The sequence below is a fragment of the Pantherophis guttatus genome, chromosome 2, assembly GCF_059756535.1.
Source record: "Pantherophis guttatus breed Tessera chromosome 2, ASM5975653v1, whole genome shotgun sequence".
Lineage (NCBI taxonomy): Eukaryota > Metazoa > Chordata > Lepidosauria > Squamata > Colubridae > Pantherophis > Pantherophis guttatus.
In genome coordinates, this window is record NC_142064.1 from 200072878 (window position 1) to 200092161 (window position 19284).

At 36.6% G+C, this 19284-nt stretch overlaps 1 protein-coding gene across 5 annotated transcripts in view; it reads left to right on the plus strand.

The window, feature by feature from the left end:
• The window catches only part of GRIA1 (glutamate ionotropic receptor AMPA type subunit 1), a 233421-nt gene that overhangs the window by 198365 nt on the left and 15772 nt on the right, over window positions 1-19284 (plus strand). For all 5 annotated transcript variants that reach the window (XR_015732590.1, XM_087887521.1, XM_034401978.3 and 2 more), the window contains exons 12-13: window positions 14115-14313; window positions 15244-15491. Coding sequence is in view for 4 of the 5 variants with exons in the window: in XM_087887521.1 (XP_087743647.1) it covers window positions 14115-14313; window positions 15244-15491 (447 nt within the window). In the remaining variant the exon portion in view is untranslated. The remainder of the gene's footprint in view (window positions 1-14114; window positions 14314-15243; window positions 15492-19284) is intronic.

Sequence of the window (19284 nt, forward strand, 5' to 3'; positions counted from 1 at the left end):
CGAAGCGTTGATAACACCCTACATACATTGTCAAGAGAATAAAAAGTACATAAAAGTGCTTTAACAAAAAAGCAAGAGAAAGATGACAAAGAAAAAACTCTGTTATTATTAACAATAAATTGTTTATATTTCTCCAGTGCAAATATTCCAATATGTATATATTTCTAATACATTTAGAATACATTTAGGAGCCGTGCTGGAACAATGATTAAAATGCAGTATGTCCACAACCAGGAGTTCAATCCTGACCACTCAAGGTCGACCCAGCCTTCCATCCTTCCAAGGATGGTAAAATGAGGACCCAGATTGTTGGGGGCAATATGCTGACATTTGTAGACTGCTCAGAAAGTGCTATAAAGTGCTATGGAGTGTATAAATCTAAGTGCTACTGGTATTGCTATTTATACGACTGTCTTTTTCAAATCAATTTTAAATTATACACATAGAGAAAAATTCATATTTATAAACCTGATTGTTCCCATTCAGAACTGATTAAAACAGAGCCCTTGAGGTGCAGGTAGAAAAGTAGATACAATCACAATCTTCTCCACCCACAAAACTGAAAGTGAATGGGAAGGTGCTAGGATACATCATTAGAGAGAAAGTTTAATAGGCTAAGAGGAGGAGTTGAATTTAAGAGTTGAATTTACTTTGTTTCTCTTTTTATAGAGCTATGTGTTAAACTCTAACTAAACTTATTTTGTTAGTACAAATTTGAATACCCTTAGCTTTTACTTTCTTTTCTAAAAGGAAGATCGTGTTTTCTTCCATTTTCAAAAAAATAAATAAATAGCTTCAGATACGGACCTTTCACAATATTTTCATCCATCTAAATGAGCAGTTTGTATATTGGTCTCTGAGTCTCACTTCTCATTACCTCCCGGCTATTCAGTGCCCATTTTTAAAACAATAATCCTGGTCTGGAATGGCAAATGCTCCTGTTCATTCTGGCATGACAAACGGATTGCTCTAGCATGCTTTTTTTGATAATTTGACGATTAGCCATGCACCGAAGATGTTCATATAGATCCTTTTTTTGCTGCAACGTGGATTCTGTTGGAGTTCTAAGTTCCCCTTCTGTATTTTGTTCCATGATGCTCCAGGTTATCTCACAATGTTAAACATCTGTGGGGTGGTGGTGGGGGGTTAAAAAAAAATAAGTAACAGGAAGGAAATCAGAGAGAGAGAGAGAGCTAATAAGAATTGAAATAGAAATAAGCATGGAAGGTTAATACTGTAAGAATCTTTCCATGTCTGCTATGGTCCTGAAGAAAATGCATCTTCAAAAGTGCACAAAAAATATGGCACATGGTGTTTAGAGAAATTAGAGCACTTTTGAATGTAAATTTAGATATGTCACCGAGAATTGCATTATTGTTGCTGGTGGAACAACGGAATATAAATGAAACAAAAAAAAAGAAATGATTGTAAATTTGATAATGGCGGCTAGATTAGTGATGACTAAATATTGGGGACGAAATTGGGATATTCAAAGAAATGAATGGTATCATGAAATTTGGAGTAGGGCAACAAATGAAAAATTAACAACAGAAATTAAATTTTAAAAAGGGATGATTAAAACAAACAATTATAATGAAAAATGGGTTTTTTTATAAAATCAGTATTGGTGGAAGGCAAAGGGAATAAACCTACTCAAGAATATATGTTGTTTTGGAGGGGATAAGGGCACAATTAGAATATATCGTATATCTTTTAGCTGTTATAGAAGAAGAAATATAAGGGGGGGGAAATGGTCTCCGGGGGTGGGGATGCACTGTATTATTTGTATTTTTTTTCTTTTTTTGTATTTAGATGTGTATGTATATGTTCGTATTGTTTGCATTACTTGCATTTAAAATAAATAAATTAAAAAGATGGGGGGTAAATGTGTATCATATTGAAAGGAATACCTCAGGAATTCCCCAGTAGAGGAATTCTTCACCTCTCTGGTCAATAGCAGCTTGAAAAAAGGTTATTCCTCTTAAAAGAAAGGTCACCATTTTATTTTCATACTGCCAATGATCCTGATCATTATCAACCTCCCCACACACACTGATGACACTTGCATGGTTTCAGACTGCCTTTCAAATGAAAGTTACACTTAGTATCAAGCCATGAAGACAGATAGTCTTGCCTTTGGCCAAGGAGGGTGAGATGCCATGATCATTCCAGAAAGACCAAGAGTGTTTCTATCTTCAACAATGGCTTCCATAGGAATCAGTATCTACATTCAACATACAGATTTCACCAATCCTTTATTGTTGCATGTAGATTCAGTAAAACAACACAGGAGTTTTAGGTTTCCATAGAATCAAACAATAGATTTAACACATAGTTTTCTTTATTTGTGTCAGAATACTTACAAATTATAGATGTAATATTCAGCACCGAGCAGGTAAAATAGGTATAAAATAGGTCACAGAAATGTAGCACGTATAAAAAAATGTAAAATAAATAGGATTAAAACTAAATAGCATTTGCCCAGTATCGGGTCATGTCAACAGCATTTTCTCTTGCCAACATGAAATCTTCCTCCATACATGTTGAAGGACATGGAATGCACCATAGCATATGTGAGATGGACTATTCTCTCCACATTCACACAGAGTATCTTCTATAGAGGAACCCCATTTTCTTAGGTTGTCTTTTGATCTTCCTATGCCAGTGTGCAGTCTCTAAAGCAATTTCCATTCAGGCCAAGGTTGACCTGTATGACCAGGCAGCAGGCAATCATATGGTTGTGCTCAGTTGCCCATAGTTCCAGACTGGTCTGTGGTGGCTGGTTGTTAAGTGGGGGGGAGTTTTGAGGAAACTGTTCTTCAATCTCAATCTCAATCTTGGAGGTTGGTGGCCCAGTTTCTATAGTGGTCACTTTAATCCACTTTTTCCTGGTGGAATTTTGAATGAGGAACACCAGCTAGATAGTGCACCTTTTGGGGTCAGTTTTAGACACCCTGTGACCACTCTCACTGTTTCACCTAGGGCCATGTCCACCTGTTTCAAACAGAGCTGGCATATTCTCCTACCAGATGATGCAGGGCTAATGCAGAAATTCCTAATGTGTGTGGTTAGGCGCCCCATCTTGTGCCTGTTATTTTCCTCAGAATGTTATTCCTAACAAATACTTTCAGCTTGGTATTTAAAAAATGGTTCTTGAAGGGCAAGTATACGGTCCAGAGTTACTCCAAGATACTTGGGGTAGCACTATGTTCTAGACTGGTACCATTTCATCATACCTGTAGCCTTTTTGATGCCTCACATTTTTGCAGGTGTTAATCTGTTAATGTATATTTTTAGGCAGTTTGGCTTCAGCTGGTTATCCCTGTAGTATGTAGTTATTAGGTTTAGAGTTTTGGTAATCTTTTCCTCGATAGCCTTTAAAGTTATGCTCTGTACTATTGCTAGGTTATCAGCCTAATCAAAGCTCCTAGTAACTTCCAGCAGTGGTTGGTGATAGATAGAGAGAGGGGGGGGGGGAGAGACAGACAGACAGACAGACAGACAGACAGAATAGCATAGGAGCATAGGAGCATAGGAGCTAGCACACTGCCCTGCAGGTCCATTTGTTTGGAGTCTATTATCTGTGTTGTCCCTGAAAGTTGACATAAAATGTATGATTATTTAATAGGCATCCTATGATTTTCATGAATTTGAAATCCTTTGTAAAGTGAAAGGCTTTCTTCAACAGGGCCACGTGGTTAACTGTATCATAAGCCATGGTGATATCTATGAACACCATTCCTGTGATTTCCTTCGAAATCACCTTCGAAGCCATCTTCTATGTATTATGTTAGTTTGAGAATTTGAGCTGCAGAGTTTTTGCCAGCTCTAAAGTCAGCTTGCTGTGGTATAAGCAGGGGCTCTGCTATTACAGACAATTGGTTCAGAATTAAATGTATAAGCTTCCCAGAATTCAACGGGGAATTGTAGCTGTAAAGTTAATCATGACTGCTGACACTCCCTGCAACTTTCACATTAGCCAAGTCTTTTACTTGTGGGAAGCTTAAAGGGAAGGCCACAAGCTGCCTAGATAAATCTTCTCAATTTTTGCAGCTTTCCCCAGTCATTCTGTGCTTGAGCCATGATGTCCACTTGCACAGCCCCTCAATCCCTCTCCCATCTGGCAACAGCAACTTGCCTGCCTGCAGGCTTTGGACTTGCAACTTTCTGCCAGCTTCTACATTGACTTTCTCTGCACGAGCTGAAAGGAAGGGAAGGGAAGGGAAGGGAAGGGAAGGGAAGGGAAGGGAAGGGAAAGGAAGGAAGGAAGGAAGGAAGGAAGGAAGGAAGGAAGGAAGGAAGGAAGGAAGGAAGGAAGGAAGGAAGGAAGGTTTTACAACACTCCCTGCCAGCTCCCACAGCAGGAAGGCAGACATTATTATAGTTCTTTTTTGCCCACCGGTGGCAAAAAAGTTTCCCTGTTTAGGTAAGGCAATAGTTCTGAAACAGTGATCCAAGGTCACAGGTTGTAGTCCTGTAATGTATGGCAGCCTAACCCAATGGCAGCCTAATCCAACCTATTTGGGAATGATGGAAGTTGGAATCCTACATATCTGTAGGGAACCAAGATTGAGAAGGACAAAATACAAAATCAGAGAAAAGATGCAAATTAACAGCTCAGAGGTTCTTTGGATGAAAACTCTCCCAAAGTAGAGAATGAAAAAAATCACCTTTATCTCTTCTTGGAAATAACTGGTTTATTTCAGTAATTTTTGAAAAGCATTAAGCACTTTTTACATAGAGAATGGGAAGAGAAGACAACAGTGACTTGAAACATGGTGATATCTGTCTGGCATCATTAGCATTAAGAGGGAAGAGGAAGCAAACCATGAAATTTAATCAGATTTGCATCAACAGAAGTCAAATCAAAATGTCATGCAGATTGGAGGTCAATCTGCATTGCTCTGGCTCTATGATTAAATCCATTTTAAATGTGATCCTACCTTCAGTTTAATCAGAGAAAGAAGCTCGTTATGACTCTGTGCATGGTTGCTACTGTTTAAAAAGATAAATGATACAAATCTCACCTATGGCTGCAAAACTATATCTTGATTATTTCAGAGAGAAAGACAGCTCTCTAGCAGAGCATGCATCTTGCATACAGAAGTGTCAGTTTAAATATCCAGGTATAAAGTGATGGATCTTATAGAGAATCGCCACCAATCAAGAAATGGACAATGATAAGAATTTTTTTTTTCCTTTTTGGGGATCAGTCCACAAATCATGATTTCAAGACATAGCCTGCAGCAATATTTCCCCACCTAAAGCTTGCTTTTGGCCAGTGCCTGAAAACCCTGACTCTGCCGCTTTGAGTCCTATGAAAGAAAAGTAGGACACTAGGACATATAAACATAAACAAACAAATGTCAAAGAGAAGCTTAAAAAACAGCTAATCAGCAAAGTTTTCTAAAGTCATGATTTTTCCATTGTTAGTTGTTAAAAAGAAAAAAAAAACCTTAAAGCATAGAAAACGTCAAACATAAAATCACATTTCCATGGTAAAACAAATGTGGGAGTTTTAGTTCTAATATCAGAAAGAGAGAAAAGGAACGTTACTATTCTTGGGACAATCAAATGAATCGTTGTTCTACAAGATTCAAAGCTTTCCTGATTTTCAATTATGCAACAGACTAAAGGAACATACATCACTCCTTCCCAATGAATTTAATATCAGGTGTCCAGGGCCGGATTTAGATGAAAAGAGGCCCTAGGCTATTCCACTTATGAGGCCCTTTCACCTATAGTGAAAGTGTAATTTTAATTATTTTAATTTTGCTAACAATTTGAATGTAGGCCCCTCTTGATCTTGAGGCCCTAGGCTGAAGCCTAGTTAGCCTATAGGAAAATCCGGCCCTGCAGGTGTCCAGTAAATAAGAAAGTAAAACCCAGTTGGGAATAATCCATCAATATAGAGCTGTAGAGAATGTAGAGAGGAACTCATGTAGTTCTTGACTCATGACCAGAATTGGGGCCAGAATTTTCATTCCTAAGCAAAGTGGTTAGGTGAACCACACCCAATATTATGACCTTTTTGCCATAGTTGTTAAGTGAATCACTGCTGTTGTTAAGTGAATGACACAGTTAAGCAAACCTGGCTTCCCTCGTTGATTTTGTTTGTTGAACACCATTTGGAAAGACTGAAAATGACAGTCACATGACCCTGGGATGCTACAACCCTGGGCACTTTATTTTAAATGTTACCTTTTTTAACATTTAAAAATAGATGAGATTCCTATAGTTAAGGGGTAGGGACAACTGGGGAGAGCTGTCAGTTTTTGCAGTCCAGCCTAAGCTTAGGATATTGTCACTGTAGTTCAGGAAGCTATACATTTCATTGGGTACAATAATTGGGAACTATTAATCTTTCCTAATTTATTACTTTTTTAACTTAATATATATTTAGCCTACTTTTCATACATGTACTACTTCCCAAGATAGTTTACATGATCATCATCTTCTTCTTTTAATAACCCCATAATCCTTTGCGGGATGGAGTCCAGGCAACTGAATGGAATTAGCAGAGTATTTTAATGGCCAGATGCCCTTCCTATCACCAATGGGGTGTTTTGTTCGGCAGATACATTCTCAGTGTGCCCAGAGAGAGAAATATCTGCCTCTACCTAGGATCGAACTCACAAGCTCCTGATTGTGAAGTGAGAGCTCCACCTCTAGGCCACCACAACACTCCAAGACAATCTACATTATGCTATATATTAAAGACAAGACATATATAAGAGGAGGGAAAATGAACCAAAAAGTATGTGCTTGTATATCAGTTCAGGCTAGACTGGTTTCTCTTTCTGATATTTTTGTCCGAATGGGTGTTTGCCACCTTAGTGTCCTGTCCTGTTGATGGAGAGGAACTCCATTCTCAGGACACTTATTCAAAGCAAAGCTCAGTGTGTTTATTTGGTAGGAAGGGATGAAGCAGGGAACTTCCTGCATTGCCCCTTCTGTGGCCAATCTCAAGGTCCAAATTCTGGTTTCCTTACTATCAGTAGTTGGTTGTTCCCAGTTCACCCCATTTTGTGCGAACCGGTAGTGGCGATGGCAGGAAGCTCCGCTCACCCAGATGTCTTCAAAAAAGCTCTGTGCATGTGCAGAAGCTTCTGCATACGCGCAGAAGCGCTGCATATGCGCAGAAGCTCTGCGTGCTCATGAAGCGAGTGTGCACACCCGCGTGCTACCAATAGTGAACTGGCAACGCGGGGATTTGAAACTCAGTACTGCTTACTATGATCTTCTTCCTGAGCTAGGATTACACAGTCTCCTGGCAGACAGATCAGAATGTGCCTCTATGAGAAAGTGCCTCTATAAAACAACTATGAGTAGGAGGTACACATTCTGTACAGCATCTGCTCATTCTCTGGCTGATGTAAGACAGCACTTGGATCTCCTTGCTGTAATCGTTTTCCTCGGATGTGGAAGCTTTAGCCAATAAAGGCTGTCAAATGCATATTCAGAAACAGAAAGATTGAATTAGTTGCCAATGCTAAGAGGTAAAAAGAGGTATTGTGTGTTTTTCTTCTGTTTGTCTTTGCTTAAATTCAATTTGTAACAAATATGTCAGTTGAATAAATAACTCTTTATTAAATATGAATTGAATAGCAATCTGGAAGATCTCTCCTAAGTAACACAGTTTTAGAACACCAAATTTGCTGTTCTAATTAAAATGCTGTCATTTTTTTTAAAAAAAATGTAGATTTACACAAGAAACTGGTTCTAGAGAAGAGGGCCAAGTGAAAAAGCCTAAAAAGCTGTTCAAACCATTTTCAAACAGATTTATACTGTATATTTTATCATGATCATGTTCATTTTCTAGTACAAGTGAGTTCAGCTGAAGAATGGTGGCCTTGGTAATGATCTGTCAAACAGAATGCAAAGTACTGTTAGTTTAAGTTACATTCTGCAAAGATAATATCAAAGAGCCCTATATCTGATATGTAAAGTCATATTTCCTTTTTTTAAAATGAGGGAGTATCAGAAAGAAATTATTTGGGTCAAACAAATTAATCCATTAAAGGAGGAAAGTCTATAAGAGACCCAGCACACTTTGAGAAAAAGTACTTTTATCCTTGGACTTTCATCGCCAGCTACACCAGGAAATGGAAAAAAAAAAAAAAGGAAAATGAACTGTAATTAAGCATGACAAAGAAAGTGAGATGATTATTTGGGCAAGAATTCTGGATCTACGCAGAGAAAGATACAACATGCAGATGGGATATTAAAATTCACACACTAGGAATAAATATAGAAAGGATTCATTTGACAGAACAGTACAGATGACAGTCCTTTCACACGTAACGTGATTAACTCTTAGGAAAGAGATTTTCGCGCCCACATAATATGCAGCTGACTTTTTTAGCTTTACTCTGAAGCACACATCACACATCGGAATCACTTGGAACATCTTCCTCTACAAAATGCTACTTTTCACATTGAGAGCAATATAATATGAAGGATAGAAGTTAGTGTGCTTCCTACTCCTACTAGGTAGCCCAGACCAAGAAATTAATGCCACAGAAACATTTTCACCAGTTGTTCTTCTCCCTAAGCTTCTCATGCATTCTTCATTCCTGCAGAGTATCTTTTTGGGAAAAGTCTTGTCTTTTGTATCACCCATCCTAAAATATTACATGCTTTCCTGTTTAATGATATTTTTGAGTGCTAATATTCATCAGTTTTTCCGAGCATGACAACTTTTGGAAAAATTGGCGTAAATCTCCCAGAATTCTAACTAGTTCACCAGATATTCTGGAAAGAATAGCCCAATACATTAGGAAGATGTTGTATCAGAATGATTGTTGTACAGTATCTGAATGTGGCTTATTTTTGAGTTAAAATTGTTCAATTATAAATAGAGTAAGGATGGGGATAGTTGATCATGTCTCTATTCAGGCTTTTATGTGCATATATCCATTTCTCTTTTCCTCAGAAATGACCATCCAATAGAACAAACCATGTAATCCCTCTGTAACAGATCCACTGGGACTAAGGAATTAAGCTGACTCTGAGATCTGAAGTCTGGGATCAAGTTAATAGCAACTGAACCAGTTTGAGCCATATGACCTTCCCAGTTTTAGAAAGAAAGAGAAAGAGAAAGAAAAGCTCTATAAATTGCAGCTGAAGGTAGCATACAAATACGCCAGTTTGCCAGTTAAAGTGGTCTTAACAGCAAGCATGAAGACAGTCAATGTTAGGCAATTATTGTTATGTGTAGTGTGTTATAAATGTTTCTAAGTGACTGGCAAGGAGGAAAAAAGATCTGTAACCTCAGGATTCTTTTGGATTCTTTCTGCCAGGAGCCCAGGGATCCCTGCAGTTGTGCAAGCCAATAAAACTTGCTCCATCTATCTCCAAACATTTTATTTATGTTTATAAATAAACATAAAAGTATTTATAAATACTTTTATAAATGCCAATACTTTTCTACAAGTAGTTTAATGGCTTAGGCACTAAGAAATGTTATTAATTTTCAGGTTAGATATAAAGTCAAATTATGCAGGTTTGTATGTGCTATATTTGGATATGATTCAGGCATGTAATATATCAAAGGATAAAACAATATATAGCAGTCTAGGTTTTTAAAAAAAGAAAATTCTTCTGAGTGCAAAATTGCCACCCGCCACAATTCCTCTCAGAGGAAATATCTTCTTTAATTAAGGAGATTGTTCCATTTGCCATTATTTGTATGGGGAAATCATACTGTCGTATTTCCTTGACTATGATAAAAAATAATGCTTTTAGATTTTTTTAAAAAATATGTTTTTTGCAAGTTTGGGAAGACAAGATATTTATTGGACTTAGAACAATCCTTTCCCAACATGACACATGTATATTCATTGGGATTTCCATTCCCAGAATTCCAAAACATATCTACAATGGCAGGAACTCTGAGAACTGCAGTCCCAATATATTTCAAGGCTCCAAAGTTAAGAATAACATGTTATACATATAGCAATAGCAACATCACTTAGACTTATATATCGCTTTACAGGGCTTTACAGCCCTCTCTAAACGGTTTACAGAGTCAGCATATTGCCCCCAACAATCTGGGTCCTCCTTTTACCAACCTTGGAAGGATGGAAGGCTGAATCTGGTGAGATTTGGACTGCCAAATTGTAGGCAGCTGGTGCTCGGCAGAAGTAGCCTGCAGTACTGCATTCTAACCACTGCACAACCGCGGCTCAAGTAGTTCTCAGCTTATGATTACAATTGGGACCAGAACTTTCATCAGTAAGAAAGTGGTTGTTAAGTGAATCACATCCAGTTTCTGCTACAGTTATTAAGCAAATTACCACAGTCATTAAATCAATCACACAGTTGTTAAGCGAATTGGGCTTCAGCCATTAGCTTTATTTGTCAGAAATCCCATGTGATAACATGACCCCAGGATGCAGCAACTACGTTTTGGACTTACATGCAAATTGCCAAGCTCCCAAATTGTAATCATGTGACCACATGGGGATACCACAATGGTGACAAATGTGAGAATGGATCATAAGTTACTTTTTTTTTTTTTAGCAGCATCATAACTTTAAATGGATGGTCATAAGTCTAGGATTTCCTATATTCTCTTTTGGAGAAATCTATTGCTTTGGGGAAGGACAATGGGCAAATAGCCAAATCCAGAATATTTTGATACTTTAGGATCTTATTTGATGATCGGTTGAAATATTACAAAAAACAGACTCTTTTTCTTGGATGACAATGAAAAGAGGTTCTGTGTTTTGCCTAAGTAAGGGGTTATTATGCAGGGCAGGCCACAGAGGACTGGAACTCTTCTCTCCTGCTGTTCAAGTTGCCCTAACTTTATAATTTGACCTCCATTAAATTACAGAACCGAATTGAAACACCTTTTCTGAAAGAATGATTTGAGCTTTTGTTTATTTTTGGCAATTGAATTATCCTTGCAGGCTGAGAAAGTATAGAAGATTAAATACCAAAGAAGTCCTAAGAGCCACAACTCTGAGCACAAAATGCCAGCCATTTAAAAATTACAAAGACAGCATATAATTTGCACAGTTGGTAAGATAGAAAGGCTCAATATTGTAACAGGAGTGGGTTTACCAGTCAGAGTTTCACCCTGACACTACATTATTCTTTTTTCACTTCTTTCACAAATCTGAAGAATAGAAAATAACTACCTTGCTGTTATATTCTCTCAGACTTCACATTGAAGAATTCCCCTGCCTTGTTAATTTAATTTTTAAGGGGACCAGATAATCTTCATTTGTACCTGCAACATTTTTTCACTAATATTTCTTTCATTCTTTCCCAATGATAATCTTTCAGGAGGGGGGTGGGGAAATGCAGGTTAACAATAACAACTTTTCATTTAACAAATGAATCATATTGTGCCTTAATCTGATTTTTACAGAAAGAAAAGATAAGGGCTAGACACTGACAAACATTTGAACTATAAAATATCAGACCACATTTTAGACTCATCTATCCACAGAATAACACTAGGAATATTATCTGAAAATGTCAGACATTTAGTAAAGAGTTATATTTTTCTGAATCTTGTATGTTTTTCTCAAAATTCAAAGATGATGGTATTTACACTTGCAGTGAGAAAGATAGATTTCATTTCCCCCTTTTCAGACCAAGCTCAGAATCTTTCTCCTTCTCTACATTGGCATAAATTATACTAGCATGAAATTTCCTCTCCTTATTGCTAATCCCTATCTTGACTCTTCCGAGTCCCTTCTGTCACTGGACTCTCCTCCTAAGTTACAGATAACAAAGCATAACCAATTTTATTTACCTTGTAGATGTCATTAGGCACTGTCAGCTTCAGGGGCAAAAGACAAATACCAATACACCTAAGAATGATTTAAGCCTTTCTCATTCATGTACCAGAAAGGAGATTAAGGTACTCTTACGGGGATATGGAAATATATATATGTAGGTCTTTGGTTATTCAGGTTTTCTCCCGCGTAAAATTGGAGGTTTCTTGGCAACATTGCCAAGAAACCTCCAATTTTACGCGGGAGAAAACCCGAATAACCAAAGACCTACATACAAACACCCGCGAAAACCTCAGAAAACATATATATATATATATATATATATTCCAGGGCATTTTTACGCCATGTTTAAGTACTATAATGGCTGCTAAAACTTGAATATTTATTCATATACTCCACTGGAAATATAGGTATATCAAATACATATCTCTTCCACAGGCCAATTCTGGATGGAATTTAAAGCAAGGTAATGTAAATAATATTGAATGCCATAATGAGTAAAAGCTCTCCCAAAGTAGATCAACACCTTCAGACATGTAAATATCACATTTTAGAAAGATAGATGCTATTTGAATTGCATCCTTTTATCTTCCAGAGCAAATTTTGAAAAAAATAGGCCTATAATTCGCAATACTGGTTAAGATGTATCATCATGACTATAATGTAGCATTCTCCACAAAGTATGTTTTACTGAATTTAATAGGATTTTAGCTTTTTAAAATATATCATAAATGACTCTACACATCACTAGGAACTCATTTTCCAAGTATTTTAAAAGTAGTTGCAGGAATTCTTTTAAATAAAGTGAGGCAGAACATATAGATAAATGAATACTGATGGACCACTTTTACAAATAATTATATGTTTGGTAGTCCAATAAAGCTAAAGCATGAAGTGGAAAAAACAGAGAGGAACCTATGGAGGAAATTATTTTGATTTGCTGGGCTCTTTAAACGTAATGTTTATTATATTTTACACTTTGCCCTACAGACAACCAACATGATGGCTGGGTCACACCACCCCTTTCTGTAAACCATACTTTCTGCCAGATAAAGCAGCTAGAATAAGATCTTTCCCAATTGTTAAAATACCGTGTTTCCCCGAAAATAAGACCCTGTTTTATATTTTTGAACCCTGAAATAAGCGCTTGGCCTTATTTTCGGGAAGGTCTTATTATTTTGGGGCACATGGAGCAAGATGGGGATCCTCTTGCTCCATTACCTGATTTCCAGCTCTGCGCTTAAATATTTTCAGGGAGGGCTTATTTTCAGGGGGAGGCTTATTTTAGCTCATGCGCTCAAAAGTCCGATTGGGCTTATTATCAGGGGATGTCTTATTTTCAGGGAAACAGGGTATATAGATTTCTTCACAACAAACCTATAGAACTGTAGGCAGCTACTTTCTTTAATGTGTGAGATTTCCATTACAAAGCAAGGAAGTTGAAATACCACTACTCCTGTTTCTTTCTTATTTTTTTTTAAGAGACCATTCTTCCTTTTACACTATAAAGCTGTCTTGTTACTAATTTTGAAATGGGCTGAGCTGAAGGCCTATAGAGATTTTTTTTTTCTTGCCACATATATACATAATATAGTCTCACTTCAGTTTCACAAAGAAATTCAGTATTTCAATTTCTGTTCTCCCTAATTTTACTTATATTAACCATATCTATTGCACTGGACAAAAAAATAGTATCAATGTGCTAACTAAATTTCATTTATTAAATTAATATCCATAAGCATATATATGTGATATTACGTATTTCATTTTTTCTGCAACACAGAGGCAAGACTTTCATGCTGGTCAGTGCAAATGGTCTTCCTTTTATCATATTGTGATAACAAAAACCCCATTCTGTTCCCATTGTTTCATTTTTCGTATGATGATTTTCTACATTTTATGATCTATCTGCAGTGGCAAATTGAGGATGATGGAGATAGATGTCAGTTAGTCTTTTTAAAAACCCTCTATTTTTCTTCCATTAATGTATTTCTTCCATGTGCTATATTAGTAGTGTCCTAGTAGGTAATTGATAATAGTGATGTATAGAGATTAAGTTATTAGTTAAGCTAATTGGCAGCTGTTAATATAGGTCTAGCTAATTCTTCATCCTCATTTAGGCCAAGAGCTAATTGTGAATGCTGCTTACCAAGAATTCATTCATTCCCTAAGTTTTATAGGTTGCAATCAGAAAGGACTGTAAATGGCTGTCATTCCCATTTTAAAACAGGTTTAACATACAAAATATAATAACAGTATAATGAAATAATTATTCCATTAGTTCTTCTGTGGAAACAGATTCTACATATTACCTTTCTTATTTTCTCATTGTATCTTTTGTTACATTTTCTTTTTCGGTAGATCCCTGTCTGGACGCATAGTTGGTGGAGTTTGGTGGTTTTTTACTTTGATCATCATTTCATCTTACACAGCCAATTTAGCTGCATTTTTAACAGTAGAGAGGATGGTGTCTCCCATAGAGAGCGCAGAAGACTTGGCCAAGCAAACAGAGATTACTTATGGGACTTTGGATGCTGGTTCTACTAAAGAATTCTTTCGGGTAAGAGAAATTAGTTCTGATTTTCATGTACAAAAGCAAGACTCGTGCTAGCCCAGGAAATATAGCCCATCTGCCAGATACCATAAATACCCTTGAAACATGTAGTAATTATACGCTTCCACAGATTACTGAGTAATTACACTTAGCAGCATCAAAAGTAATTACCCTGTGACTTGTAGCTCAGGTTTAGAGAATAATAAATACTTAGTTAGCTCTGTAATTTAATGGCACCATTTACAATATGCAAATATATTTAAGTTATTCAACAGTGGCTTACATACCAAGCCACCAAAAGTACACTTCTTTTCTGTGGTCTAGTGTCTTCTGTCTCTCACTTCTCTCTAATGTTTTCTTCAGTTTTCCTGCTCAAGTTTGTGGACTGCAGTACTGCTTTTATTCTCAGTCCGATGAGTTTGACTAATATGGAGTCAGACTATTTCTGTGTTGTCTATTCCAAGTGGCAGTTGTTTTCCAGAAGGCTTTCCTATCCCAATATCCTTTAAACAGCAGAGATTTGAGGAATTCAAATTGAGACACCTGGTTTGCATGCTTTCCGTTTTGCCACTAAATTACATTTCCTTTTTAGGATTAGAATTTAGCAAATGTGCTACCACTTCCAGCATAATTCCTAGAATCTGGCTTTCACAAAAGCTTTTAAGTTTTAAATTACTTTTTCTTCTATCTCCCTTCTGCTTGAGGTAATTTTTATTCCATAAAATGTGCCAATGTGAATGGCACCAATTCATACAATCCATCCATTTCTCTGTTCACCTCTATAAACCAGCCCCTAATTTGAGTAATATCCTTTCTTTAGCTGTGCACCGTGTAGGCACACACAGCCCAACAAATTTGTGTCTTCCTTGGTGTATGAATCTCTGCTCTGTGTATTAACGCATGCTAAGAGCAGCGGATTTATGCTATTCTGGACAGAGATCTAAAATAGCGGTTTTTGAGAAGATGTGGACGTACATGAAGTCAGCTGAGCCCTCTGTTTTCGTGCCGACAACAGAAGAGGGGATGAAGCGTGTGAGGAGATCCAAAGGGAAGTATGCCTACCTGCTAGAGTCCACCATGAATGAGTACATTGAACAGAGAAAACCATGTGACACCATGAAGGTGGGAGGTAACTTGGATTCCAAAGGCTATGGCATTGCAACGCCAAAAGGTTCACCGCTGAGGTAGGTAGATTGAATGTGTTGCTTCTTTCCCTTCATCCCCAGCAGTTGATGCATCCATAAACATGCTGCTAATTTTCATTACCACAGTATAGCTAATAAAACTGGGGGAGGAAGGAAAATGAAAAAGTAATTATGAGCAGGGAAGTTTTCTGCCAGACTGCTTCTAAATGGTGATAGGACTTCCAGGATTCCTGAATGCTGTAGCCTCATTCCTATATTTGTTTCCTTGCTAAATGGGCCCAAACTGTAAGAAAAAAAGAAATTTGTGACAACCTGGCTATTGCTTAATGGGGCATTATTTTGAAATAATGTGATTGTTTTCAGGTGTGCATGCCAATTGTGTAATATCTATTATATCTCTTCTTTGGTTAAAGAGATTCTAGTATAAAAATATTTAGGTATGTGCATGTCTGAGCAAAGAAATATAAATCTATATAGGACAAGCTAAATGGAAAAGCTAAGTGTTTTCCTGCTAGGTAGACAACAAATGGATGAAAGGACAATTATCTCCATTAGTCACTGATAAAACCTAGTTAATAACATGTACTGTATGCAAAGGTTGCAAAAAAAGATGTTATGTTGTCCATAAAATTGTAGACAGAATGTAGCATCCACAATCATAGCATACAAAGTTGTTCAGCAAAAGAAAAGATTACAAGAATCCACCAGCCACCAAGACAGAAAAGACAATAGAAAAGACAATAGCTATGCTATTGTAGATGGGATTACATAGAAGCTAGGGTTGCAGGAATCCACCAGCACTTTAGATATGTAAAGAACACATATCTATTATTCACAAAATATAATAATATAACAAATATGTTTGGATTTTCTCACTACAACCACTACTTGGTGGGGGAAAGACAAGAACTGCTAGAAAAAAAATCAAGGTATAGATAAGAGCCTGGAGATTGAACAAAGAACAAAATAGCCAGATATGATTTGCAATGTTCATTTTCAATGTAAATCCTAAATGTATATTAAAATATTTTCTTTTTTCTTTAAAGATGCAAACACACATAGTATACCCAACCACAGAAAGAGAGAGAGAAAGAGAGAGACAAATTCTACTGTTGATTTCATCTTCTTTTTCAAAATGTCCTTCTGATATGTCAATAGAGTGGGACAGAAGAATAAGTTAGACATATTTGTTCTTGATTTACTTTCCAGTTCAATAGAAGCAACCAGGAGGGAACATTTTGCTTTTCCATTGGATCTAATGGTGCTTTTTTTATACATATGGCCTCAGTTTCTGTCTCATTATGTTTGTTATTTGTGGTCATTTTAACTGTTTATCTAATGCTATATGCTCTTCAGACAACTTCTGGCATCTATTCCACTATCTGGAAATCATGAAAAATTGCATCTTATTTTGTGACTGACTGAGTGTTCCATCCAAAGTCAGTATAAATTTAACCATTGAAGTCAATCGGATCATAATATTATATGTAAGGTATCCATTTTACAAACGATTTCCCAGATGTGATGGATCATTTGGGCAGAATCTTTGGACATCAGTGATTATTGATTTCAGGTCCTTCTCACATTTCTAACTAGTTTATATTAAATACTGTAATGTCCCATCATAGTATAATGTTTAAGTGCAAATTATTAATTAATTAAATTAATGAGTTAACATCTGAAGACTTAATTTCAAATTGGAACCATGAGAAATCATACAAGTCAATATATGACTCTGTTGTCTTCATCCAGTATGAAAACAATGGGCATATCTAACATGGGAAGAGGCTGAAATAATGTATCTAATTCTATGGAAACTGATCCATAGCATCCTAGATGAAACCAAAACTATCAAAGAGTAGCTGCATATTAAAATCTTCACTGACTACTCCCATCATTGCAACCTCTTGGACTGCAATGTGTTCGGATTGTTTGGTCAGTGCCATTTTTCCTCAAACTATCCTGGGAAATGCCTATTGTTGAAGCATTATACTGATTCCCAACTTTTATGTCATCACAAGCTACTGTTCTAGATTAAGGACTGATCAGGCTGCATGAAATTTATGGATAATTCTGTACCTGCTCATTTAGAAATAAGTTCTACAGCTTCCAGTTGCTCATTCTTCAGTAAGGCTTCTTCTTAACCCTACTGAAGGATTCGCAGATCAGGGCTGAAAAAAATCCAGATGGCCACTAGATCATTAGATCTATATCTGTTTGCCATCTAGGAATTATTAGGATGTTTTGAAGCATAGATCTAAGAACTCTACTCACCAAGATTTTTAACTGTATTGATATTTGGAATCTAACTGTTAAATGTATAGATAAGACTTAGCCAGAATTCTTATATCACTTCCTTCACTTTTATTTTAGCCAAGTGAAAATCTAAAAGGTTCTCACACAATGTAACCTTTATATAATGTTCTTTTGAAGTTGGTACTAAATTTATAGATACTATTAATAGCTGGCTCAATGGAGATTATATAGTCATTTAATTTGATTTGAAGCTATTCGTTTTATTACAAAAAATAGCAAATGATTTGTTGGTTATTGATCAAAATCAAGATTGACTGATTGATAGCAGAAGATGACGAAAGCATGGTGCAAACAGCAGGAATTGAAATTACACAGAGAAGCATTCAGCATATATTGCAGTATTAGTGGTCCAAAACCATAGAGAATAATGCCATATTTATATTGGGTTGTCCAGTAGTGTTGAAATAGTAATGTAAACCACTTGCTGGCTGAGAATTCTTATTTCAACACATTTGTACACAGAGCAGTTTTGGAATGGCTGATTTACATAGCTGTTTTTTTTTCGAAGGGGGTCTGTTGCGTCTAATTTCAGAGTAGCTGCTAAAATACACCTTAACAGACTGAGGAACAGACTTGAGTGTGCCACATGCACTTATATATACAGTAGTGGCCAAAATTGTGGAAAACCTTTTGAGAAAAGTGTATTTTTGAGGTTTGATGGCTAATAACACCACTTCTTTTTTTTTTTTTTGGGAGTTTCAAGATAATCATATTCCATTGCTGGAATGACCTGGGAATAGACCAGATCTTAACCCAATTGAAAATCTATGGAGCCGACTAAAGAAACTTGTTAGTCAGAAGTGACCCAGCAATAAAGCCCAGTTAATAGAAGCAATCATTCAATCAATCCTGGTTTCACATTATAACAGCTGCAGAACTAAAAGACTTGGTTCACTCCATGGGAAGATGTTGTAAGGCCGTAATTCATGCTAAAGGTTACCCAACTAAGTATTAACTGACATGATAGTTTTTGTATATCTCGTTTTTTCTACATTTCACTTTTCTTCTTTATACTGTAACTGCTATTCTAATAGCAAATCCTATTGCATTACATTCTTGATTAAATTATCTTTCCATTGATATACAATTTTATGGTACTACTCCTCCAAAATGAAGTGGCGTTATTAGCTAGTTTTAGAAAATACTTTTCCCAAAAGGTTTCCACAATTTTGGCCACTACTGTACATGCAAGATTGGTAGCCCAAGTATACACATGTAAGAAGCTGGAGCTTCACATGGATGATTAAAACACATTAATACATGTACAGTAGTTCTTCTTGCTCCTTCAGTGCACAGCAGCTAGCAGCTACACTCTCTTCAGCTTCTCAGTGGATATGCCACATCTGCACCTTAATTTTGTCGCTATGTTTTCCTATGAATTCTATATCAAATTTGCAACAATGTGGAATGGGCAATATTGGGGGAATCACACTAAGTTAAACAGGTATTTTAACCTTAAGGGAGGGAGAAGCAGCAAGATCTATTCCATCACTGGTTTTTCTTTTAAACTGGTAAA